At 47.7% G+C, this 27399-nt stretch overlaps 1 protein-coding gene across 6 annotated transcripts in view; it reads left to right on the top strand.

Annotated features, from left to right (window-relative positions):
• The window catches only part of LOC139545018 (serine/threonine-protein kinase TAO3-like), a 156042-nt gene that overhangs the window by 120424 nt on the left and 8219 nt on the right, over positions 1-27399 (top strand). For all 6 annotated transcript variants that reach the window (XM_071352336.1, XM_071352339.1, XM_071352337.1 and 3 more), the window contains 2 exons: positions 16643-16879; positions 26890-27018. In XM_071352336.1, coding sequence (XP_071208437.1) covers positions 16643-16879; positions 26890-27018 — 366 coding nt within the window. The remainder of the gene's footprint in view (positions 1-16642; positions 16880-26889; positions 27019-27399) is intronic.

Here is a 27399-nt window from a genome sequence, read left to right on the forward strand (position 1 = left end):
CTCCCTCCTTTCTAATGTAGGATCTCCTCCTCCCTCCTCCTTTCTAATGTAGGATCTACTCCTCCCTCCTCCTTTCTAATGTAGGATCTCCTCCCTCCTTTCTAATGTAGGATCTCCTCCTCCCTCCTCCTTTCTAATGTTGGATCTCCTCCTTTCTAATGTAGGATCTCCTCCCTCCTTTCTAATGTAGGATCTCCTCCTCCCTCCTCCTTTCTAATGTTGGATCTCCTCCTTTCTAATGTAGGATCTCCTCCCTCCTTTCTAATGTAGGATCTCCTCCTCCCTCCTCCTTTCTAATGTAGGATCTACTCCTCCCTCCTCCTTTCTAATGTAGGATCTCCTCCCTCCTTTCTAATGTAGGATCTCCTCCTCCCTCCTCCTTTCTAATGTTGGATCTCCTCCTTTCTAATGTAGGATCTCTTCCCTCCTTTCTAATGTAGGATCTCCTCCTCCCTCCTCCTTTCTAATGTAGGATCTCCTCCTCCCTCCTTTCTAATGTAGGATCTCCTCCTCCCTCCTCCTTTCTAATGTAGGATCTCCTCCTCCCTCCTCCTTTCTAATGTAGGATCTCCTCCTCCCTCCTTTCTAATGTAGGATCTCCTCCTCCCTCCTCCTTTCTAATGTAGGATCTCCTCCTCCCTCCTCCTTTCTAATGTAGGATCTCCTCCCTCCTTTCTAATGTAGGATCTCCTCCTCCCTCCTCCTTTCTAATGTTGGATCTCCTCCTTTCTAATGTAGGATCTCCTCCCTCCTTTCTAATGTAGGATCTCCTCCTCCCTCCTCCTTTCTAATGTTGGATCTCCTCCTTTCTAATGTAGGATCTCCTCCCTCCTTTCTAATGTAGGATCTCCTCCTCCCTCCTCCTTTCTAATGTAGGATCTACTCCTCCCTCCTCCTTTCTAATGTAGGATCTCCTCCCTCCTTTCTAATGTAGGATCTCCTCCTCCCTCCTCCTTTCTAATGTTGGATCTCCTCCTTTCTAATGTAGGATCTCCTCCCTCCTTTCTAATGTAGGATCTCCTCCTCCCTCCTCCTTTCTAATGTTGGATCTCCTCCTTTCTAATGTAGGATCTCCTCCCTCCTTTCTAATGTAGGATCTCCTCCTCCCTCCTCCTTTCTAATGTAGGATCTACTCCTCCCTCCTCCTTTCTAATGTAGGATCTCCTCCCTCCTTTCTAATGTAGGATCTCCTCCTCCCTCCTCCTTTCTAATGTTGGATCTCCTCCTTTCTAATGTAGGATCTCCTCCCTCCTTTCTAATGTAGGATCTCCTCCTCCCTCCTCCTTTCTAATGTTGGATCTCCTCCTTTCTAATGTAGGATCTCCTCCCTCCTTTCTAATGTAGGATCTCCTCCTCCCTCCTTTCTAATGTTGGATCTACTCCTCCCTCCTCCTTTCTAATGTTGGATCTACTCCCTCCTTTCTAATGTAGGATCTCCTCCTCCCTCCTCCTTTCTAATGTAGGATATACTCCTCCCTCCTCCTTTCTAATGTAGGATATACTCCTCCCTCCTCCTTTCTAATGTAGGATCTCCTCCCTCCTTTCTAATGTAGGATCTCCTCCTCCCTCCTCCTTTCTAATGTAGGATCTCCTCCTCCCTCCTCCTTTCTAATGTTGGATCTCCTCCTTTCTAATGTAGGATCTCCTCCCTCCTTTCTAATGTAGGATCTCCTCTTCCCTCCTCCTTTCTAATGTAGGATCTCCTCCTCCTTTCTAATGTAGGATCTCCTCCTCCCTCCTCCTTTCTCATGTAGGATTTCCTCCTCCCTCCTCCTTTCTAATGTTGGATCTCCTCCTTTCTAATGTAGGATCTCCTCCCTCCTTTCTAATGTAGGATCTCCTCCTCCCTCCTCCTTTCTAATGTTGGATCTCCTCCTCCCTCCTCCTTTCTAATGTTGGATCTCCTCCTCCCTCCTCCTTTCTAATGTAGGATATACTCCTCCCTCCTCCTTTCTAATGTAGGATATACTCCTTCCTCCTCCTTTCTAATGTAGGATATACTCCTCCCTCCTCCTTTCTAATGTAGGATATACTCCTCCCTCCTCCTTTCTAATGTAGGATCTACTCCTCCTTCCTCCTTTCTAATGTTGGATCTCCTCCTCCCTCCTTTCTAATGTTGGATCTCCTCCTTCCTCCTCCTTTCTAATGTAGGATCTCCTCCTCCCTCGTCCTTTCTAATGTAGGATCTCCTCCTCCCTCCTCCTTTCTAATGTAGGATCTCCTCCTCCCTCCTTTCTAATGTAGGATCTCCTCCTCCCTCCTCCTTTCTAATGTAGGATCTCCTCCTCCCTCCATTCTAATGTTGGATCTCCTCCTTCCTCCTCCTTTCTAATGTAGGATCTCCTCCCTCCTTTCTAATGTTGGATCTCCTCCTCCCTCCTCCTTTCTAATGTTGGATCTCCTCCTCCCTCCTCCTTTCTAATGTTGGATCTCCTCCTCCCTCCTCCTTTCTAATGTTGGATCTCCTCCCTCCTTTCTAATGTTGGATCTCCTCCTCCCTCCTTTCTAATGTAGGATCTCCTCCTCCCTCCTTTCTAATGTAGGATCTCCTCCTCCCTCCTTTCTAATGTAGGATCTCCTCCTCCCTCCTTTCTAATGTAGGATCTCCTCCTCCCTCCTTTCTAATGTAGGATCTCCTCCTCCCTCCTTTCTAATGTAGGATCTCCTCCTCCCTCCTTTCTAATGTCGGATCTCCTCCTCCCTCCTTTCTAATGTTGGATCTCCTCCTCCCTCTTCCTTTCTAATGTTTGGATCTACTCCTCCCTCCTCCTTTCTAATGTAGGATCTACTCCTCCCTCCTTTCTAATGTAGGATCTACTCCTCCCTCCTTTCTAATGTAGGATCTACTCCTCCCTCCTTTCTAATGTAGGATCTCCTCCTCCCTCCTTTCTAATGTAGGATCTCCTCCTCCCTCCATTCTAATGTTGGATCTACTCCTCCTTCCTTTCTAATGTAGGATCTACTCCTCCCTCCTTTCTAATGTAGGATCTCCTCCTCCCTCCATTCTAATGTTGGATCTCCTCCTCCCTCCTTTGTAATGTTGGATCTCCTCCTCCCTCCTTTCTAATGTTGGATCTCCTCCTCCCTCCTCCTTTCTAATGTTAGATCTCCTCCTCCCTCCTTTCTAATGTAGGATCTCCTCCTCCCTCCATTCTAATGTTGGATCTACTCCTCCCTCCTTTCTAATGTTGGATCTCCTCCTCCCTCCTTTCTAATGTAGGATCTTCTCCTCCCTCCTTTCTAATGTTTGGATCTACTCCTCCCTCCTTTCTAATGTTGGATCTACTCCTCCCTCCTTTCTAATGTAGGATCTACTCCTCCCTCCTTTCTAATGTAGGATCTACTCCTCCCTCCTTTCTAATGTAGGATCTACTCCTCCCTCCTTTCTAATGTTGGATCTCCTCCTCCCTCCTCCTTTCTAATGTTGGATCTCCTACTCCCTCCTCCTTTCTAATGTTGGATCTCCTACTCCCTCCTCCTTTCTAATGTTGGATCTCCTACTCCCTCTTCCTTTCTAATGTTGGATCTCCTCCTCCCTCCTTTCTAATGTTGGATCTCCTCCTCCCTCCTTTCTAATGTTGGATCTCCTCCTCCCTCCTTTCTAATGTTGGATCTCCTCCTCCCTCCTTTCTATTGTTGGATCTCCTCCTCCCTCCTTTCTAATGTTGGATCTCCTCCTCCCTCCTTTCTAATGTTGGATCTCCTCCTCCCTCCTTTCTAATGTTGGATCTCCTCCTCCCTCCTTTCTAATGTTGGATCTCCTCCTCCCTCCTCCTTTCTAATGTTGGATCTCCTCCTCCCTCCTCCTTTCTAATGTTGGATCTCCTCCTCCCTCCTCCTTTCTAATGTTGGATCTCCTCCCTCCTCCTTTCTAATGTTGGATCTCCTCCTCCCTCCTCCTTTCTAATGTTGGATCTCCTCCTCCCTCCTCCTTTCTAATGTTGGATCTCCTCCTCCCTCCTCCTTTTTAATGTTGGATCTCCTCCTCCCTCCTCCTTTCTAATGTTGGATCTCCTCCTCCCTCCTACTTTCTAATGTAGGATCTCCTCCCCCCTCCTTTCTAATGTTGGATCTCCTCCTCCCTCCTTCCTAATGTTGGATCTCCTCCTCCCTCCTCCTTTCTAATGTTGGATCTCCTCCTCCCTCCTCCTTTCTAATGTTGGATCTCCTCCTCCCTCCTCCTTTCTAATGTTGGATCTCCTCCTCCCTCCTGTCTAATGTAGGATCTCCTCCTCCCTCCTTTCTAATGTTGGATCTCCTCCTCCCTCCTCCTAATGTTGGATCTACTCCTCCCTCCTCCTAATGTTGGATCTACTCCTCCCTCCTTTCTAATGTTGGATCTCCTCCTCCCTCCTTTCTAATGTTGGATCTCCTCCTCCCTCCTTTCTAATGTTGGATCTACTCCTCCCTCTTTTCTAATGTAGGATCTACTCCTCCCTCCTTTCTAATGTAGGATCTTCTCCTCCCTCTTTTCTAATGTAGGATCTACTCCTCCCTCTTTTCTAATGTAGGATCTTCTCCTCCCTCTTTTCTAATGTAGGATCTACTCCTCCCTCCTTTCTAATGTAGGATCTACTCCTCCCTCTTTTCTAATGTAGGATCTTCTCCTCCCTCTTTTCTAATGTAGGATCTACTCCTCCCTCTTTTCTAATGTAGGATCTTCTCCTCCCTCTTTTCTAATGTAGGATCTACTCCTCCCTCCTTTCTAATGTTGGATCTTCTCCTCCCTCTTTTCTAATGTAGGATCTACTCCTCCCTCCTTTCTAATGTTGGATCTCCTCCTCCCTCCTTTCTAATGTTGGATCTCCTCCTCCCTCCTTTCTAATGTTGGATCTCCTCCTCCCTCCTTTCTAATGTTGGATCTCCTCCTCCCTCCTTTCTAATGTTGGATCTCCTCCTCCCTCCTTTCTAATGTAGGATCTCCTCCTCCCTCCTCCTTTCTAATGTAGGATCTCCTCCTCCTTTCTAATGTAGGATCTCCTCCTCCCTCCTCCTTTCTAATGTAGGATCTCCTCCTCCCTCCTCCTTTCTAATGTTGGATCTCCTCCTTTCTAATGTAGGATCTCCTCCCTCATTTCTAATGTAGGATCTCCTCCTCCCTCCTCCTTTCTAATGTTGGATCTCCTCCTCCCTCCTCCTTTCTAATGTTGGATCTCCTCCTCCCTCCTCCTTTCTAATGTAGGATATACTCCTCCCTCCTCCTTTCTAATGTAGGATATACTCCTTCCTCCTCCTTTCTAATGTAGGATATACTCCTCCCTCCTCCTTTCTAATGTAGGATATACTCCTCCCTCCTCCTTTCTAATGTAGGATCTACTCCTCCTTCCTCCTTTCTAATGTTGGATCTCCTCCTCCCTCCTTTCTAATGTTGGATCTCCTCCTTCCTCCTCCTTTCTAATGTAGGATCTCCTCCTCCCTCGTCCTTTCTAATGTAGGATCTCCTCCTCCCTCGTCCTTTCTAATGTAGGATCTCCTCCTCCCTCCTCCTTTCTAATGTAGGATCTCCTCCTCCCTCCTTTCTAATGTAGGATCTCCTCCTCCCTCCTCCTTTCTAATGTAGGATCTCCTCCTCCCTCCATTCTAATGTTGGATCTCCTCCTTCCTCCTCCTTTCTAATGTAGGATCTCCTCCCTCCTTTCTAATGTTGGATCTCCTCCTCCCTCCTCCTTTCTAATGTTGGATCTCCTCCTCCCTCCTCCTTTCTAATGTTGGATCTCCTCCTCCCTCCTCCTTTCTAATGTTGGATCTCCTCCCTCCTTTCTAATGTTGGATCTCCTCCTCCCTCCTTTCTAATGTAGGATCTCCTCCTCCCTCCTTTCTAATGTAGGATCTCCTCCTCCCTCCTTTCTAATGTAGGATCTCCTCCTCCCTCCTTTCTAATGTAGGATCTCCTCCTCCCTCCTTTCTAATGTAGGATCTCCTCCTCCCTCCTTTCTAATGTAGGATCTCCTCCTCCCTCCTTTTTAATGTAGGATCTCCTCCTCCCTCCTTTCTAATGTAGGATCTCCTCCTCCCTCCTTTCTAATGTTGGATCTCCTCCTCCCTCTTCCTTTCTAATGTTTGGATCTACTCCTCCCTCCTCCTTTCTAATGTAGGATCTACTCCTCCCTCCTTTCTAATGTAGGATCTACTCCTCCCTCCTTTCTAATGTAGGATCTACTCCTCCCTCCTTTCTAATGTAGGATCTACTCCTCCCTCCTTTCTAATGTAGGATCTCCTCCTCCCTCCATTCTAATGTTGGATCTACTCCTCCTTCCTTTCTAATGTAGGATCTACTCCTCCCTCCTTTCTAATGTAGGATCTCCTCCTCCCTCCATTCTAATGTTGGATCTCCTCCTCCCTCCTTTGTAATGTTGGATCTCCTCCTCCCTCCTTTCTAATGTTGGATCTCCTCCTCCCTCCTCCTTTCTAATGTTAGATCTCCTCCTCCCTCCTTTCTAATGTAGGATCTCCTCCTCCCTCCATTCTAATGTTGGATCTACTCCTCCCTCCTTTCTAATGTTGGATCTCCTCCTCCCTCCTTTCTAATGTAGGATCTCCTCCTCCCTCCTTTCTAATGTTTGGATCTACTCCTCCCTCCTTTCTAATGTTGGATCTACTCCTCCCTCCTTTCTAATGTAGGATCTACTCCTCCCTCCTTTCTAATGTAGGATCTACTCCTCCCTCCTTTCTAATGTTGGATCTACTCCTCCCTCCTTTCTAATGTTGGATCTCCTCCTCCCTCCTCCTTTCTAATGTTGGATCTCCTACTCCCTCCTCCTTTCTAATGTTGGATCTCCTACTCCCTCTTCCTTTCTAATGTTGGATCTCCTCCTCCATCCTTTCTAATGTTGGATCTCCTCCTCCCTCCTTTCTAATGTTGGATCTCCTCCTCCCTCCTTTCTAATGTTGGATCTCCTCCTCCCTCCTTTCTAATGTTGGATCTCCTCCTCCCTCCTTTCTATTGTTGGATCTCCTCCTCCCTCCTTTCTAATGTTGGATCTCCTCCTCCCTCCTTTCTAATGTTGGATCTCCTCCTCCCTCCTTTCTAATGTTGGATCTCCTCCTCCCTCCTTTCTAATGTTGGATCTCCTCCTCCCTCCTCCTTTCTAATGTTGGATCTCCTCCTCCCTCCTCCTTTCTAATGTTGGATCTCCTCCCTCCTCCTTTCTAATGTTGGATCTCCTCCCTCCTCCTTTCTAATGTTGGATCTCCTCCTCCCTCCTCCTTTCTAATGTTGGATCTCCTCCTCCCTCCTCCTTTTTAATGTTGGATCTCCTCCTCCCTCCTCCTTTCTAATGTTGGATCTCCTCCTCCCTCCTACTTTCTAATGTAGGATCTCCTCCCTCCTCCTTTCTAATGTTGGATCTCCTCCTCCCTCCTTCCTAATGTTGGATCTCCTCCTCCCTCCTCCTTTCTAATGTTGGATCTCCTCCTCCCTCCTCCTTTCTAATGTTGGATCTCCTCCTCCCTCCTGTCTAATGTTGGATCTCCTCCTCCCTCCTGTCTAATGTAGGATCTCCTCCTCCCTCCTTTCTAATGTTGGATCTCCTCCTCCCTCCTCCTAATGTTGGATCTACTCCTCCCTCCTCCTAATGTTGGATCTCCTCCTCCCTCCTTTCTAATGTTGGATCTCCTCCTCCCTCCTTTCTAATGTTGGATCTCCTCCTCCCTCCTTTCTAATGTTGGATCTACTCCTCCCTCTTTTCTAATGTAGGATCTACTCCTCCCTCCTTTCTAATGTAGGATCTTCTCCTCCCTCTTTTCTAATGTAGGATCTACTCCTCCCTCTTTTCTAATGTAGGATCTTCTCCTCCCTCTTTTCTAATGTAGGATCTACTCCTCCCTCCTTTCTAATGTAGGATCTACTCCTCCCTCTTTTCTAATGTAGGATCTTCTCCTCCCTCTTTTCTAATGTAGGATCTACTCCTCCCTCTTTTCTAATGTAGGATCTTCTCCTCCCTCTTTTCTAATGTAGGATCTACTCCTCCCTCCTTTCTAATGTTGGATCTTCTCCTCCCTCTTTTCTAATGTAGGATCTACTCCTCCCTCCTTTCTAATGTTGGATCTCCTCCTCCCTCCTTTCTAATGTTGGATCTCCTCCTCCCTCCTTTCTAATGTTGGATCTCCTCCTCCCTCCTTTCTAATGTTGGATCTCCTCCTCCCTCCTTTCTAATGTTGGATCTCCTCCTCCCTCCTTTCTAATGTAGGATCTCCTCCTCCCTCCTCCTTTCTAATGTAGGATCTCCTCCTCCTTTCTAATGTAGGATCTCCTCCTCCCTCCTCCTTTCTAATGTAGGATCTCCTCCTCCCTCCTCCGTTCTAATGTTGGATCTCCTCCTTTCTAATGTAGGATCTACTCCTCCCTCCTTTCTAATGTTGGATCTACTCCTCCCTCCTTTCTAATGTTGGATCTCCTCCTCCCTCCTCCTTTCTAATGTTGGATCTCCTACTCCCTCCTCCTTTCTAATGTTGGATCTCCTACTCCCTCTTCCTTTCTAATGTTGGATCTCCTCCTCCATCCTTTCTAATGTTGGATCTCCTCCTCCCTCCTTTCTAATGTTGGATCTCCTCCTCCCTCCTTTCTAATGTTGGATCTCCTCCTCCCTCCTTTCTAATGTTGGATCTCCTCCTCCCTCCTTTCTATTGTTGGATCTCCTCCTCCCTCCTTTCTAATGTTGGATCTCCTCCTCCCTCCTTTCTAATGTTGGATCTCCTCCTCCCTCCTTTCTAATGTTGGATCTCCTCCTCCCTCCTTTCTAATGTTGGATCTCCTCCTCCCTCCTCCTTTCTAATGTTGGATCTCCTCCTCCCTCCTCCTTTCTAATGTTGGATCTCCTCCCTCCTCCTTTCTAATGTTGGATCTCCTCCCTCCTCCTTTCTAATGTTGGATCTCCTCCTCCCTCCTCCTTTCTAATGTTGGATCTCCTCCTCCCTCCTCCTTTTTAATGTTGGATCTCCTCCTCCCTCCTCCTTTCTAATGTTGGATCTCCTCCTCCCTCCTACTTTCTAATGTAGGATCTCCTCCCTCCTCCTTTCTAATGTTGGATCTCCTCCTCCCTCCTTCCTAATGTTGGATCTCCTCCTCCCTCCTCCTTTCTAATGTTGGATCTCCTCCTCCCTCCTCCTTTCTAATGTTGGATCTCCTCCTCCCTCCTGTCTAATGTTGGATCTCCTCCTCCCTCCTGTCTAATGTAGGATCTCCTCCTCCCTCCTTTCTAATGTTGGATCTCCTCCTCCCTCCTCCTAATGTTGGATCTACTCCTCCCTCCTCCTAATGTTGGATCTCCTCCTCCCTCCTTTCTAATGTTGGATCTCCTCCTCCCTCCTTTCTAATGTTGGATCTCCTCCTCCCTCCTTTCTAATGTTGGATCTACTCCTCCCTCTTTTCTAATGTAGGATCTACTCCTCCCTCCTTTCTAATGTAGGATCTTCTCCTCCCTCTTTTCTAATGTAGGATCTACTCCTCCCTCTTTTCTAATGTAGGATCTTCTCCTCCCTCTTTTCTAATGTAGGATCTACTCCTCCCTCCTTTCTAATGTAGGATCTACTCCTCCCTCTTTTCTAATGTAGGATCTTCTCCTCCCTCTTTTCTAATGTAGGATCTACTCCTCCCTCTTTTCTAATGTAGGATCTTCTCCTCCCTCTTTTCTAATGTAGGATCTACTCCTCCCTCCTTTCTAATGTTGGATCTTCTCCTCCCTCTTTTCTAATGTAGGATCTACTCCTCCCTCCTTTCTAATGTTGGATCTCCTCCTCCCTCCTTTCTAATGTTGGATCTCCTCCTCCCTCCTTTCTAATGTTGGATCTCCTCCTCCCTCCTTTCTAATGTTGGATCTCCTCCTCCCTCCTTTCTCCTGTTGGATCTCCTCCTCCCTCCTTTCTAATGTAGGATCTCCTCCTCCCTCCTCCTTTCTAATGTAGGATCTCCTCCTCCTTTCTAATGTAGGATCTCCTCCTCCCTCCTCCTTTCTAATGTAGGATCTCCTCCTCCCTCCTCCGTTCTAATGTTGGATCTCCTCCTTTCTAATGTAGGATCTCCTCCCTCCTTTCTAATGTAGGATCTCCTCCTCCCTCCTCCTTTCTAATGTTGGATCTCCTCCTCCCTCCTCCTTTCTAATGTTGGATCTCCTCCTCCCTCCTCCTTTCTAATGTAGGATATACTCCTCCCTCCTCCTTTCTAATGTAGGATATACTCCTTCCTCCTCCTTTCTAATGTAGGATATACTCCTCCCTCCTCCTTTCTAATGTAGGATATACTCCTCCCTCCTCCTTTCTAATGTAGGATCTACTCCTCCTTCCTCCTTTCTAATGTTGGATCTCCTCCTCCCTCCTTTCTAATGTTGGATCTCCTCCTTCCTCCTCCTTTCTAATGTAGGATCTCCTCCTCCCTCGTCCTTTCTAATGTAGGATCTCCTCCTCCCTCCTCCTTTCTAATGTAGGATCTCCTCCTCCCTCCTTTCTAATGTAGGATCTCCTCCTCCCTCCTCCTTTCTAATGTAGGATCTCCTCCTCCCTCCATTCTAATGTTGGATCTCCTCCTTCCTCCTCCTTTCTAATGTAGGATCTCCTCCCTCCTTTCTAATGTTGGATCTCCTCCTCCCTCCTCCTTTCTAATGTTGGATCTCCTCCTCCCTCCTCCTTTCTAATGTTGGATCTCCTCCTCCCTCCTCCTTTCTAATGTTGGATCTCCTCCCTCCTTTCTAATGTTGGATCTCCTCCTCCCTCCTTTCTAATGTAGGATCTCCTCCTCCCTCCTTTCTAATGTAGGATCTCCTCCTCCCTCCTTTCTAATGTAGGATCTCCTCCTCCCTCCTTTCTAATGTAGGATCTCCTCCTCCCTCCTTTCTAATGTAGGATCTCCTCCTCCCTCCTTTCTAATGTAGGATCTCCTCCTCCCTCCTTTCTAATGTAGGATCTCCTCCTCCCTCCTTTCTAATGTAGGATCTCCTCCTCCCTCCTTTCTAATGTTGGATCTCCTCCTCCCTCTTCCTTTCTAATGTTTGGATCTACTCCTCCCTCCTCCTTTCTAATGTAGGATCTACTCCTCCCTCCTTTCTAATGTAGGATCTACTCCTCCCTCCTTTCTAATGTAGGATCTACTCCTCCCTCCTTTCTAATGTAGGATCTACTCCTCCCTCCTTTCTAATGTAGGATCTCCTCCTCCCTCCATTCTAATGTTGGATCTACTCCTCCTTCCTTTCTAATGTAGGATCTCCTCCTCCCTCCTTTCTAATGTAGGATCTCCTCCTCCCTCCATTCTAATGTTGGATCTCCTCCTCCCTCCTTTGTAATGTTGGATCTCCTCCTCCCTCCTTTCTAATGTTGGATCTCCTCCTCCCTCCTCCTTTCTAATGTTAGATCTCCTCCTCCCTCCTTTCTAATGTAGGATCTCCTCCTCCCTCCATTCTAATGTTGGATCTACTCCTCCCTCCTTTCTAATGTTGGATCTCCTCCTCCCTCCTTTCTAATGTAGGATCTCCTCCTCCCTCCTTTCTAAAGTTCTGGATCTACTCCTCCCTCCTTTCTAATTTTGGATCTACTCCTCCCTCCTTTCTAATGTAGGATCTACTCCTCCCTCCTTTCTAATGTAGGATCTACTCCTCCCTCCTTTCTAATGTTGGATCTCCTCCTCCCTCCTTTCTAATGTTGGATCTCCTCCTCCCTCCTCCTTTCTAATGTTGGATCTCCTACTCCCTCCTCCTTTCTAATGTTGGATCTCCTACTCCCTCTTCCTTTCTAATGTTGGATCTCCTCCTCCATCCTTTCTAATGTTGGATCTCCTCCTCCCTCCTTTCTAATGTTGGATCTCCTCCTCCCTCCTTTCTAATGTTGGATCTCCTCCTCCCTCCTTTCTAATGTTGGATCTCCTCCTCCCTCCTTTCTATTGTTGGATCTCCTCCTCCCTCCTTTCTAATGTTGGATCTCCTCCTCCCTCCTTTCTAATGTTGGATCTCCTCCTCCCTCCTTTCTAATGTTGGATCTCCTCCTCCCTCCTTTCTAATGTTGGATCTCCTCCTCCCTCCTTTCTAATGTTGGATCTCCTCCTCCCTCCTCCTTTCTAATGTTGGATCTCCTCCTCCCTCCTCCTTTCTAATGTTGGATCTCCTCCTCCCTCCTCCTTTCTAATGTTGGATCTCCTCCCTCCTCCTTTCTAATGTTGGATCTCCTCCTCCCTCCTCCTTTCTAATGTTGGATCTCCTCCTCCCTCCTCCTTTTTAATGTTGGATCTCCTCCTCCCTCCTCCTTTCTAATGTTGGATCTCCTCCTCCCTCCTCCTTTCTAATGTAGGATCTCCTCCCTCCTCCTTTCTAATGTTGGATCTCCTCCTCCCTCCTTCCTAATGTTGGATCTCCTCCTCCCTCCTCCTTTCTAATGTTGGATCTCCTCCTCCCTCCTCCTTTCTAATGTTGGATCTCCTCCTCCCTCCTTTCTAATGTTGGATCTCCTCCTCCCTCCTGTCTAATGTAGGATCTCCTCCTCCCTCCTGTCTAATGTAGGATCTACTCCTCCCTCCTTTCTAATGTAGGATCTTCTCCTCCCTCTTTTCTAATGTAGGATCTCCTCCTCCCTCCTCCTTTCTAATGTTGGATCTCCTCCTCCCTCCTTTCTAATGTTGGATCTCCTCCTCCCTCCTGTCTAATGTTGGATCTACTCCTCCCTCCTGTCTAATGTAGGATCTACTCCTCCCTCTTTTCTAATGTTGGATCTCCTCCTCCCTCCTCCTTTCTAATGTTGGATCTCCTCCTCCCTCCTTTCTAATGTTGGATCTCCTCCTCCCTCCTGTCTAATGTTGGATCTACTCCTCCCTCCTGTCTAATGTAGGATCTACTCCTCCCTCCTTTCTAATGTAGGATCTTCTCCTCCCTCTTTTCTAATGTAGGATCTACTCCTCCCTCTTTTCTAATGTAGGATCTACTCCTCCCTCTTTTCTAATGTAGGATCTTCTCCTCCCTCCTTTCTAATGTAGGATCTACTCCTCCCTCTTTTCTAATGTAGGATCTTCTCCTCCCTCTTTTCTAATGTAGGATCTACTCCTCCCTCTTTTCTAATGTAGGATCTTCTCCTCCCTCTTTTCTAATGTAGGATCTACTCCTCCCTCCTTTCTAATGTTGGATCTTCTCCTCCCTCTTTTCTAATGTAGGATCTACTCCTCCCTCCTTTCTAATGTTGGATCTCCTCCTCCCTCCTTTCTAATGTTGGATCTCCTCCTCCCTCCTTTCTAATGTTGGATCTCCTCCTCCCTCCTTTCTAATGTTGGATCTCCTCCTCCCTCCTTTCTAATGTTGGATCTCCTCCTCCCTCCTTTCTAATGTTGGATCTCCTCCTCCCTCCTTCCTAATGTTGGATCTCCTCCTCCCTCCTCCTTTCTAATGTTGGATCTCCTCCTCCATCCTCCTTTCTAATGTTGGATCTCCTCCTCCCTCCTGTCTAATGTTGGATCTCCTCCTCCCTCCTTTCTAATGTTGGATCTCCTCCTCCCTCCTCCTAATGTTGGATCTACTCCTCCCTCCTCCTAATGTTGGATCTCCTCCTCCCTCCTTTCTAATGTTGGATCTCCTCCTCCCTCCTTTCTAATGTTGGATCTCCTCCTCCCTCCTTTCTAATGTAGGATCTCCTCCTCCCTCTTTTCTAATGTTGGATCTTCTCCTCCCTCTTTTCTAATGTTGGATCTCCTCCTCCCTCCTTTCTAATGTTGGATCTCCTCCTCCCTCCTTTCTAATGTTGGATCTCCTCCTCCCTCCTAATGTTGGATCTACTCCTCCCTCCTCCTAATGTTGGATCTCCTCCTCCCTCCTTTCTAATGTTGGATCTCCTCCTCCCTCCTTTCTAATGTTGGATCTCCTCCTCCCTCCTTTCTAATGTAGGATCTCCTCCTCCCTCTTTTCTAATGTTGGATCTTCTCCTCCCTCTTTTCTAATGTTGGATCTCCTCCTCCCTCCTTTCTAATGTTGGATCTCCTCCTCCCTCCTTTCTAATGTAGGATCTCCTCCTCCCTCCTTTCTAATGTAGGATCTCCTCCTCCCTCCTTTCTAATGTAGGATCTAATCCTCCCTCCTTTCTAATGTAGGATCTACTCCTCCCTCTTTTCTAATGTTGGATCTCCTCCTCCCTCCTTTCTAATGTAGGATCTACTCCTCCCTCCTTTCTAATGTAGGATCTACTCCTCCCTCTTTTCTAATGTTGGATCTTCTCCCTCCTTTCTAATGTCGGATCTTCTCCTCCCTCTTTTCTAATGTTGGATCTTCTCCTCCCTCCTTTCTAATGTAGGATCTACTCCTCCCTCTTTTCTAATGTAGGATCTTCTCCTCCCTCTTTTCTAATGTAGGATCTACTCCTCCCTCCTTTCTAATGTTGGATCTTCTCCTCCCTCTTTTCTAATGTAGGATCTACTCCTCCCTCCTTTCTAATGTTGGATCTCCTCCTCCCTCCTTTCTAATGTTGGATCTCCTCCTCCCTCCTTTCTAATGTTGGATCTCCTCCTCCCTCCTTTCTAATGTTGGATCTCCTCCTCCCTCCTTTCTAATGTTGGATCTCCTCCTCCCTCCTTTCTAATGTTGGATCTCCTCCTCCCTCCTTCCTAATGTTGGATCTCCTCCTCCCTCCTCCTTTCTAATGTTGGATCTCCTCCTCCATCCTCCTTTCTAATGTTGGATCTCCTCCTCCCTCCTGTCTAATGTTGGATCTCCTCCTCCCTCCTTTCTAATGTTGGATCTCCTCCTCCCTCCTCCTAATGTTGGATCTACTCCTCCCTCCTCCTAATGTTGGATCTACTCCTCCCTCCTTTCTAATGTTGGATCTCCTCCTCCCTCCTTTCTAATGTTGGATCTCCTCCTCCCTCCTTTCTAATGTTGGATCTCCTCCTCCCTCTTTTCTAATGTTGGATCTTCTCCTCCCTCTTTTCTAATGTTGGATCTCCTCCTCCCTCCTTTCTAATGTTGGATCTCCTCCTCCCTCCTTTCTAATGTTGGATCTCCTCCTCCCTCCTCCTAATGTTGGATCTACTCCTCCCTCCTCCTAATGTTGGATCTCCTCCTCCCTCCTTTCTAATGTTGGATCTCCTCCTCCCTCCTTTCTAATGTTGGATCTCCTCCTCCCTCCTTTCTAATGTAGGATCTCCTCCTCCCTCTTTTCTAATGTTGGATCTTCTCCTCCCTCTTTTCTAATGTTGGATCTCCTCCTCCCTCCTTTCTAATGTTGGATCTCCTCCTCCCTCCTTTCTAATGTAGGATCTCCTCCTCCCTCCTTTCTAATGTAGGATCTCCTCCTCCCTCCTTTCTAATGTAGGATCTAATCCTCCCTCCTTTCTAATGTAGGATCTACTCCTCCCTCTTTTCTAATGTTGGATCTCCTCCTCCCTCCTTTCTAATGTAGGATCTACTCCTCCCTCCTTTCTAATGTAGGATCTACTCCTCCCTCTTTTCTAATGTTGGATCTTCTCCCTCCTTTCTAATGTAGGATCTTCTCCTCCCTCTTTTCTAATGTTGGATCTTCTCCTCCCTCCTTTCTAATGTAGGATCTACTCCTCCCTCTTTTCTAATGTAGGATCTTCTCCTCCCTCTTTTCTAATGTAGGATCTACTCCTCCCTCTTTTCTAATGTAGGATCTTCTCCTCCCTCTTTTCTAATGTAGGATCTACTCCTCCCTCCTTTCTAATGTAGGATCTACTCCTCCCTCTTTTCTAATGTTGGATCTTCTCCTCCCTCTTTTCTAATGTAGGATCTACTCCTCCCTCTTTTCTAATGTAGGATCTACTCCTCCCTATTTTCTAATGTTGGATCTCCTCCTCCCTCCTTTCTAATGTAGGATCTAATCCTCCCTCCTTTCTAATGTAGGATCTCCTCCTCCCTCCTTTCTAATGTAGGATCTAATCCTCCCTCCTTTCTAATGTTGGATCTACTCCTCCCTCCTTTCTAATGTAGGATCTACTCCTCCCTCTTTTCTAATGTTGGATCTTCTCCTCCCTCTTTTCTAATGTTGGATCTCCTCCTCCCTCCTTTTTAATGTAGGATCTACTCCTCCCTCCTCCTTTCTAATGTAGGATCTTCTCCTCCCTCTTTTCTAATGTAGGATCTACTCCTCCCTCCTCCTTTCTAATGTAGGATCTTCTCCTCCCTCTTTTCTAATGTAGGATCTACTCCTCCCTCCTCCTTTCTAATGTAGGATCTTCTCCTCCCTCCTTTCTAATGTAGGATCTACTCCTCCCTCTTTAATAATGTAGGATCTTCTCCTCCCTCTTTTCTAATGTTGGATCTACTCCTCCCTCTTTTCTAATGTTGGATCTCCTCCTCCCTCTTTTCTAATGTAGGATCTACTCCTCCCTCTTTTCTAATGTAGGATCTACTCCTCCCTCTTTTCTAATGTTGGATCTCCTCCTCCCTCTTTTCTAATGTAGGATCTACTCCTCCCTCTTTTCTAATGTTGGATCTTCTCCTCCCTCTTTTCTAATGTTGGATCTCCTCCTCCTCCCTCCTTTCTAATGTAGGATCTAATCCTCCCACCTTTCCAATCAGTGCAGATGAAGGGCAGTAGAATTGGAGAGGACATATTTTTTTGTCATTGAGATAGTGCCTTTGTGTATCCCATACTGTTTGACCTATGACCTCAGTTGTTTTAACTACCTTTGCGATTAGTTGTTTGATTGATTGAATCCCCTCCACAGGTAACCAAGCAGATCCATCAGCACGAGCAGGAGAATGAGCTGCGGGAGCAGATGTCAGGTTATAAACGGATGAGACGGCAGCACCAGAAGCAGCTGATCGCTCTAGAGAACAAGCTGAAGGCAGAGATGGACGAACACAGACTGAAGTTGCAGAAGGAGGTGGAGACTCAGGCCAACAATGCCTATATAGAGCTAGAGAAACTGGCCAAGAGACACACCATCCACTGTGAAAAAGAGGTGGGTCTGGGGGGGGGGGGGGGGTGGGGGGGATCCTGTCTTGTCTTGTCCTGTCCTGGAGAAGTGCCATACTGTCCTATCAAAGAAGGTGTCTGGGGAGAGGGAAAGGACAACTTGTTCATGTTATGGGTTGGGCATTGCTGCCACCCAATGTCAAGAAGCTGTTAAAAAGCACACCAGTTCATCTGTAACTATGCAGATTATAGGTTAACCTCCATGGTCCAGCATGCCCTCCCTGACGTCCACTAACACATCCACTAACACTAGCACGTCCACTAACACTAGCACGTCCACTAACACTAGCACGTCCACTAACACTAGCACGTCCACTAACACTAGCACGTCCACTAACACTAGCACGTCCACTAACACTAGCACGTCCACTAACACTAGCACGTCCACTAACACTAGCACGTCCACTAACACTAGCACGTCCACTAACACTAGCACGTCCACTAACACGTCCACTAATACTAGCACGTCCACTAACACGTTCACTAACACTAACCCGTCCACTAACACTAGCACGTTCACTAACACTAGCACGTCCATTAACACTAGCACGTCCACTAACACTAGCACGTCCACTAACACTAGCACGTCCACTAACACTAGCACGTCCACTAACACTAGCACGTCCACTAACACTAGCACGTCCACTAACACGTCCACTAACACTAGCACGTCCACTAACACGTCCACTAGCACATCCACTAACACTAGCACATCCACTAGCACGTCCACTAGCACGTCCACTAGCACATCCACTAACACTAGCACATCCACTAGCACATCCACTAACACTAGCACATCCACTAGCACATCCACTAACACTAGCACATCCACTAGCACGTCCACTAGCACGTCCACTAGCACTAGCACGTCCACTAACACTAGCACGTCCACTAACACTAGCACGTTCACTAACACTAACCCGTCCACTAACACTAGCACGTTCACTAACACTAGCACGTCCATTAACACTAGCACGTCCACTAACACTAGCACGTCCACTAACACTAGCACGTCCACTAACACTAGCACGTCCACTAACACTAGCACGTCCACTAACACTAGCACGTCCACTAACACGTCCACTAACACTAGCACGTCCACTAACACGTCCACTAGCACATCCACTAACACTAGCACATCCACTAGCACGTCCACTAGCACGTCCACTAGCACATCCACTAACACTAGCACATCCACTAGCACGTCCACTAGCACGTCCACTAACACTAGTACGTCCACTAGCACGTCCACTAGCACGTCCACTAGCACTAGTACGTCCCCTGGCACGTCCACTAACACGTTCACTAGCACTAGAACGTCCACTAGAACGTCCACTAACACATTCACTAGCACTAGCACGTCCACTAGCACGTCCACTAACACTAGTACGTCCACTAGCACGTCCACTAGCACGTTCACTAGCACGTCCACTAGCACGTCGACTAGCACGTCGACTAGCACGTCGACTGGCACGTCCACTAGCACGTTCACTAGCACGTCCACTAGCACGTCCACTAGCACGTTCACTAGCACGTCCACTAGCACGTCCACTAACACGTTCACTAGCACGTCCACTAACACGTCCACTAACACTAGTACGTCCACTAACACTAGCACGTCCACGAGCACGTCCACTAACACTAGCACGTCCACTAACACGAGCACGTCCACTAACACTAGCATGTTCACTAGCATGTCCACTAACACTAGCACGTCCACTAACACGTCCACTAGCACATCCACTAACACTAGCACGTCCACTAACACGAGCACGTCCACTAACACTAGCATGTCCACTAACACTAGCACGTCCACTGACACGTCCAGTAGCACATCCACTAACACTAGCACGTCCACTAACACGTCCACTAGCACATCCACTAACACTAGCACGTCCACTAACACTAGCACATCCACTAACACTAGCACGTCCACTAACACTAGCACGTCCACTAGCACATCCACTAACACTAGCACGTCCACTAACACTAGCACGTCCACTAACACTAGCACGTCCACTAACACTAGCACGTCCACTAACACTAGCACGTCCACTAACACTAGCACGTCCACTAGCACATCCACTAACACTAGCACGTCCACTAACACTAGCACGTCCACTAACACTAGCACGTCCACTAACACTAGCACGTCCACTAACACTAGCACGTCCACTAACACGAGCACGTCCACTAACACTAGCATGTCCACTAACACTAGCACGTCCACTGACACGTCCAGTAGCACATCCACTAACACTAGCACGTCCACTAACACGTCCACTAGCACATCCACTAACACTAGCACGTCCACTAACACTAGCACATCCACTAACACTAGCACGTCCACTAACACTAGCACGTCCACTAGCACATCCACTAACACTAGCACATCCACTAACACTAGCACGTCCACTAACACGTCCACTAGCACTAGCACGTCCACTAACACTAGCACGTCCACTAACACGTCCGCTAGCACTAGCACGTCCACTAACACTAGCACGTCCACTAACACTAGCACGTCCACTAACACGTCCACTAGCACTAGCACATCCACTAACACTAGTACGTCCACTAACACATCCACTAACACGTCCACTAGCACGTCCACTAACACTAGTACGTCCACTAACACTAGCACGTCCACTAACACGTCCACTAGCACTAGCACGTCCACTAACACGTCCACTAGCACTAGCACATCCACTAACACTAGCACGTCCACTAGCACATCCACTAACACGTCCACTAGCACGTCCACTAACACTAGTACGTCCACTAGCACTAGCACATCCACTAACACTAGCACATCCACTAGCACATCCACTAGCACGTCCACTAGCACGTCCACTAGCACATCCACTAACACTAGCACATCCACTAGCACGTCCACTAGCACGTCCACTAACACTAGTACGTCCACTAGCACGTCCACTAGCACGTCCACTAGCACTAGTACGTCCCCTGGCACGTCCACTAACACGTTCACTAGCACTAGAACGTCCACTAGAACGTCCACTAACACATTCACTAGCACTAGCACGTCCACTAGCACGTCCACTAACACTAGTACGTCCACTAGTACGTCCACTAGCACGTTCACTAGCACGTCCACTAGCACGTCGACTAGCACGTCGACTAGCACGTCGACTGGCACGTCCACTAGCACGTCCACTAGCACGTCCACTAGCACGTTCACTAGCACGTCCACTAGCACGTCCACTAACACGTTCACTAGCACGTCCACTAACACGTCCACTAACACTAGTACGTCCACTAACACTAGCACGTCCACGAGCACGTCCACTAACACTAGCACGTCCACTAACACGAGCACGTCCACTAACACTAGCATGTTCACTAGCATGTCCACTAACACTAGCACGTCCACTAACACGTCCACTAGCACATCCACTAACACTAGCACGTCCACTAACACGAGCACGTCCACTAACACTAGCATGTCCACTAACACTAGCACGTCCACTGACACGTCCAGTAGCACGTCCACTAACACTAGCACGTCCACTAACACGTCCACTAGCACATCCACTAACACTAGCACGTCCACTAACACTAGCACATCCACTAACACTAGCACGTCCACTAACACTAGCACGTCCACTAGCACATCCACTAACACTAGCACATCCACTAACACTAGCACGTCCACTAACACGTCCACTAGCACTAGCACGTCCACTAACACTAGCACGTCCACTAACACTAGCACGTCCACTAACACGTCCGCTAGCACTAGCACGTCCACTAACACTAGCACGTCCACTAACACTAGCACGTCCACTAACACGTCCACTAGCACTAGCACATCCACTAACACTAGTACGTCCACTAACACATCCACTAACACGTCCACTAGCACGTCCACTAACACTAGTACGTCCACTAACACTAGCACGTCCACTAACACGTCCACTAGCACTAGCACGTCCACTAACACGTCCACTAGCACTAGCACATCCACTAACACTAGCACGTCCACTAGCACATCCACTAACACGTCCACTAGCACGTCCACTAACACTAGTACGTCCACTAGCACTAGCACGTCCACTAACACTAGCACATCCACTAGCACGTCCACGTCCACTAGCACGTCCACTAGCACGTCCACTAACACTAGCACGTCCACTAACACTAGCACGTCCAATAGCACTAGCACATCCACTAACACGTCCACTAGCACGTCCACTAACACTAGTACGTCCACTAGCACGTCCACTAGCACGTCCACTAACACTAGCACATCCACTAGCACATCCACTAGCACGTCCACTAACACTAGTACGTCCACTAGCACGTCCACTAGCACGTCCACTAACACTAGCACGTCCACTAACACTAGCACGTCCACTAACACTAGCACGTCCACTAGCACGTCCACTAGCACGTCCACTAGCACGTCCACTAACACTAGCACGTCCACTAACACTAGCACGTCCAATAGCACTAGCACATCCACTAACACGTCCACTAGCACTAGCACGTCCACTGACACGTCCAGTAGCACGTCCACTAACACTAGCACGTCCACTAACACTAGCACGTCCACTAGCGCTAGCACATCCACTAACAATAGCACGTCCACTAGCACTAGCACGTCCACTAACACTAGCACATCCACTAACACTAGCACGTCCACTAACACTAGCACGTCCACTAACACTAGCACATCCACTAACACTAGCACGTCCACTAACACTAGCACGTCCACTAACACTAGCACGTCCACTAACACTAGCACGTCCACTAACACTAGCACGTCCAATAGCACTAGCACATCCACTAACACGTCCACTAGCACGTCCACTAACACTAGTACGTCCACTAGCACGTCCACTAGCACGTCCACTAACACTAGCACATCCACTAGCACATCCACTAGCACGTCCACTAACACTAGTACGTCCACTAGCACGTCCACTAACACTAGCACGTCCACTAACACTAGCACGTCCACTAGCACGTCCACTAACACTAGCACGTCCACTAACACTAGCACGTCCAATAGCACTAGCACATCCACTAACACGTCCACTAGCACTAGCACGTCCACTGACACGTCCAGTAGCACGTCCACGTCCACTAGCACGTCCACTAACACTAGCACGTCCACTAGCGCTAGCACATCCACTAACAATAGCACGTCCACTAGCACTAGCACGTCCACTAACACTAGCACATCCACTAACACTAGCACGTCCACTAACACTAGCACGTCCACTAACACTAGCACGTCCACTAACACTAGCACGTCCACTAACACTAGCACGTCCACTAACACTAGCACATCCACTAACACTAGCACGTCCACTAACACTAGCACGTCCACTAGCGCTAGCACATCCACTAACAATAGCACGTCCACTAGCACTAGCACGTCCACTAGCACTAGCACGTCCACTAACACTAGCACGTCCACTAACACTAGCACGTCCACTAACACTAGCACGTCCACTAACACTAACCCGTCCACTAACACTAGCACATCCACTAACACTAGCACGTCCAATAGCACTAGCACGTCCACTAACACATCCACTAACACTAGCACGTCCACTAACACTAGCACGTCCACTAGCACTAGCACGTCCAATAGCACTAGCACATCCACTAACACGTCCACTAGCACTAGCACGTCCAATATCACGTCCACTAACACTAGCACGTCCACTAGCACTAGCACATCCACTAACACTAGCACGTCCACTAACACTAGCACATCCACTAGCACGTCCACTAACACGTCCACTAACACTAGCACGTCCACTAGCACTAGCACGTCCAATAGCACTAGCACGTCCACTAACACGTCCACTAGCACGTCCACTAGCACTAGCACGTCCAATAGCACTAGCACATCCACTAACACGTCCACTAGCACTAGCACGTCCACTAACACGTCCACTAGCACTAGCACATCCACTAACACTAGCACGTCCACTAGCACATCCACTAACACGTCCACTAGCACGTCCACTAACACTAGTACGTCCACTAGCACTAGCACGTCCACTAACACTAGCACATCCACTAGCACATCCACTAGCACGTCCACGTCCACTAGCACGTCCACTAGCACGTCCACTAACACTAGCACGTCCACTAACACTAGCACGTCCAATAGCACTAGCACATCCACTAACACGTCCACTAGCACGTCCACTAACACTAGTACGTCCACTAGCACGTCCACTAGCACGTCCACTAACACTAGCACATCCACTAGCACATCCACTAGCACGTCCACTAACACTAGTACGTCCACTAGCACGTCCACTAGCACGTCCACTAACACTAGCACGTCCACTAACACTAGCACGTCCACTAACACTAGCACGTCCACTAGCACGTCCACTAGCACGTCCACTAGCACGTCCACTAACACTAGCACGTCCACTAACACTAGCACGTCCAATAGCACTAGCACATCCACTAACACGTCCACTAGCACTAGCACGTCCACTGACACGTCCAGTAGCACGTCCACTAACACTAGCACGTCCACTAACACTAGCACGTCCACTAGCGCTAGCACATCCACTAACAATAGCACGTCCACTAGCACTAGCACGTCCACTAACACTAGCACATCCACTAACACTAGCACGTCCACTAACACTAGCACGTCCACTAACACTAGCACGTCCACTAACACTAGCACGTCCACTAACACTAGCACGTCCACTAACACTAGCACGTCCACTAACACTAGCACGTCCAATAGCACTAGCACATCCACTAACACGTCCACTAGCACGTCCACTAACACTAGTACGTCCACTAGCACGTCCACTAGCACGTCCACTAACACTAGCACATCCACTAGCACATCCACTAGCACGTCCACTAACACTAGTACGTCCACTAGCACGTCCACTAGCACGTCCACTAACACTAGCACGTCCACTAACACTAGCACGTCCACTAGCACGTCCACTAGCACGTCCACTAACACTAGCACGTCCACTAACACTAGCACGTCCAATAGCACTAGCACATCCACTAACACGTCCACTAGCACTAGCACGTCCACTGACACGTCCAGTAGCACGTCCACTAACACTAGCACGTCCACTAACACTAGCACGTCCACTAGCGCTAGCACATCCACTAACAATAGCACGTCCACTAGCACTAGCACGTCCACTAACACTAGCACATCCACTAACACTAGCACGTCCACTAACACTAGCACGTCCACTAACACTAGCACATCCACTAACACTAGCACGTCCACTAACACTAGCACGTCCACTAACACTAGCACATCCACTAACACTAGCACGTCCACTAACACTAGCACGTCCACTAGCGCTAGCACATCCACTAACAATAGCACGTCCACTATCACTAGCACGTCCACTAACACTAGCACGTCCACTAACACTAGCACGTCCACTAACACTAACCCGTCCACTAACACTAGCACATCCACTAACACTAGCACGTCCAATAGCACTAGCACGTCCACTAACACATCCACTAACACTAGCACGTCCACTAGCACGTCCACTAACACTAGCACGTCCACTAGCACTAGCACGTCCAATAGCACTAGCACATCCACTAACACGTCCACTAGCACTAGCACGTCCAATAGCACGTCCACTAACACTAGCACGTCCACTAGCACATCCACTAACACTAGCACGTCCACTAACACTAGCACATCCACTAGCACGTCCACTAACACTAGCACGTCCACTAGCACTAGCACGTCCAATAGCACTAGCACGTCCACTAACACGTCCACTAGCACGTCCACTAGCACTAGCACGTCCAATAGCACTAGCACATCCACTAACACGTCCACTAGCACTAGCACGTCCACTAGCACTAGCACGAGCACGTCCACTAACACATCCACTAACACTAGCACTAGCACGTCCACTAACACTAGCACGTCCACTAACAAGCTACCTGTCTCTTAATGGTGTTAGTGTACTGTGCATTCGGAAAGTATTGAGACCCCCACATTTTGTTACGGCACAGCCTTATACAAAAATAGATTCTATTGTTTTTTCCCCCTCATTAATCTACACACAGTAGTCAAGAATGACAAAGCAAAAACAGGTTTTTAGAAATGTTTGCAATTTTATTAAATAAAAAAAACTGATACCACTTTTACATAAGGATTCAGACCCTTTCCTCAGTACTTTGTTGAAGCACCTTTGGTAGCAATTACAACCTTGAGTCTTCTTGGATATGACACTACAAGCTTGGCACACCTGTATTTGGGGAGTTTGTCATTCTTCTCTGTAGATCATCTCAAGCTCTGTCATGTTGGAGGCGGAGCGTCGCTGCACAGCTATTTTCAGGTCTCCAGAGATGTTTCGGTCGGGTTCAAGTCCAGGCTCTGGCTGGGCCACTCAAGGACATTCAGAAACTTGTCCCGAAGACTTGTCATAGGCTGTGTGCTTAGGGTCGTTGTCCTGTTGGAAGGTTAACCTTCGCCCCAGTCTGAGGTCCTGAGCGCTTTGGAGCAGGTTTTCATCAAGGATCTCTCTGTACTTTGCTCCGTTCGTCTTTCCTTCGATCCTGACTAATCTCCCAGTCCCTGCCACTGAAAAACATCCCAACAGCATGATGGTGCCACCATGCTTTACCGTAGGGATGGCCAGGTGATGAGCGGTGCCCTTCTCCCCCAATTGCTCAGTTTGGCCTGGCGGCCAGTTCTAGGAAGAGTCTTGATGGTTCCAAACTTCTTCCATTTAAGAATTATGGAGGCCACTGTGTTCTAGGGGGACGTACAATGCTGCAGAAATGTTTTGGGACCCTTCTCCAGATCTGTGCCTCAACACAATCTTATCTCAGATCTCTACGGACAATTCCTTTGACCTCATGGCTTGGTTTTTGCTCTGACACGCACTGTCAACTGTTGGACCTTTATATAGACAGGTGTGTGCCTTTAGCAAATCATGCCCAATTAACTGAATTTACCACAGGTGGAATCCAATCAAGTTGTAGAAACACCTCAAGGATGATCAATGGAAACAGGATGCACCTGAGTTCAATTTCGAATCTCATAGCAAAGGATCTGAATACTTATGTAAATAAGGTATTTCTGTTTTTTATTTTTTTATACATTTGCAAAAAAAAATCTAAAAAACAGTTTTTCGCTTTGTCATTATGGGGTGTTGTGTGTAGATTGAGGAAAACTATTATTCAATCAATTTTAGAATAAGGCTGTAACGTAACAAAATGTGGAAAAAGTGACGGGGTCTGAATAGTTTCAGAATGCACTGTACTCTAACAATACTTAACACTAACACCACTAACAGACAGGTAGCTTGCTAGCAAAACAACACTAGCCATGTGTTGTTTTCTCCCTGTGTGCCTCTCCCATACAAGGCCCCTTCATAGCTAACTAATATCTGTGCCTCTCCCATACAAGGCCCCTTCATAGCTAACTAATATCTGTGCCTCTCCCACACAAGGCCCCTTCATAGCTAACTAATATCTGTGCCTCTCCCACACAAGGCCCCTTCATAGCTAACTAATATCTGTGCCTCTCCCACACAAGGCCCCTTCATAGCTAACTAATATCTGTGCCTCTCCCACACAAGGCCCCTTCATAGCTAACTAATATCTGTGCCTCTCCCACACAAGGCCCCTTCATAGCTAACTAATATCTGTGCCTCTCCCACACAAGGCCCCTTCATAGCTAACTAATATCTGTGCCTCTCCCACACAAGGCCCCTTCATAGCTAACTACTATCTGTGCCTCTCTCTCTCCCCACCCCTCTCTTTCTCTCTCTCTCCCTACTCCTCTCTCACTCCCTATTCCTCTCTCTCTCTCCCTCCCCCTCCCTCCATCCCCCCTGTCTCTCAATTCAATTTAAGGGCCTTATTGGCATGGGAAACATATGTTAACATTGCCAAAGCAAGTGAACTAGATAATAAACAAAAGTGAAATAAACAATAAAAATGAACAGTAAACATTACACTCCCTCTCTCATTTCCCCTCAGATGAAGACAATGTCATCAGATGAGAAGAAGTTCCAGCAGCAGATCGTGTCCCAGCAGAAGAAGGAGCTCACCACCTTCCTAGATAATCAGAAGAAGCAGTATAAGCTCTGCAAGGAGAAGATGAAAGAGGTCCTTTATTCCCCCTTTTCCAGCCTCACACTATATGCTCTGTATTGAGCTGAGTTGAATCGATCCTTGGTACAAGCTCTGCAAGGAAAGATTGGAGGTCGCAACACTGTTTATGTCCTCTAGCTAGCTAGTACAGTACTGTACCCTCGTATAATGCCTCTACAGTAGGAATAATCTCAGCACCCATGACACATCTACTATGTATTGCGATGGGTGGAAACAACCATCCTACAAATACACACACATACACACATAAACACATACACACATACAAACACACACACACATACAAACACACACACACATACAAACACACACACATACAAACACATACACACACACACACAAACATACACAAGTACAGTATGTTTGATCATCGTG

Source organism: Salvelinus alpinus, chromosome 19 (genome assembly GCF_045679555.1).
Source record: "Salvelinus alpinus chromosome 19, SLU_Salpinus.1, whole genome shotgun sequence".
Classification (NCBI taxonomy): domain Eukaryota; kingdom Metazoa; phylum Chordata; class Actinopteri; order Salmoniformes; family Salmonidae; genus Salvelinus; species Salvelinus alpinus.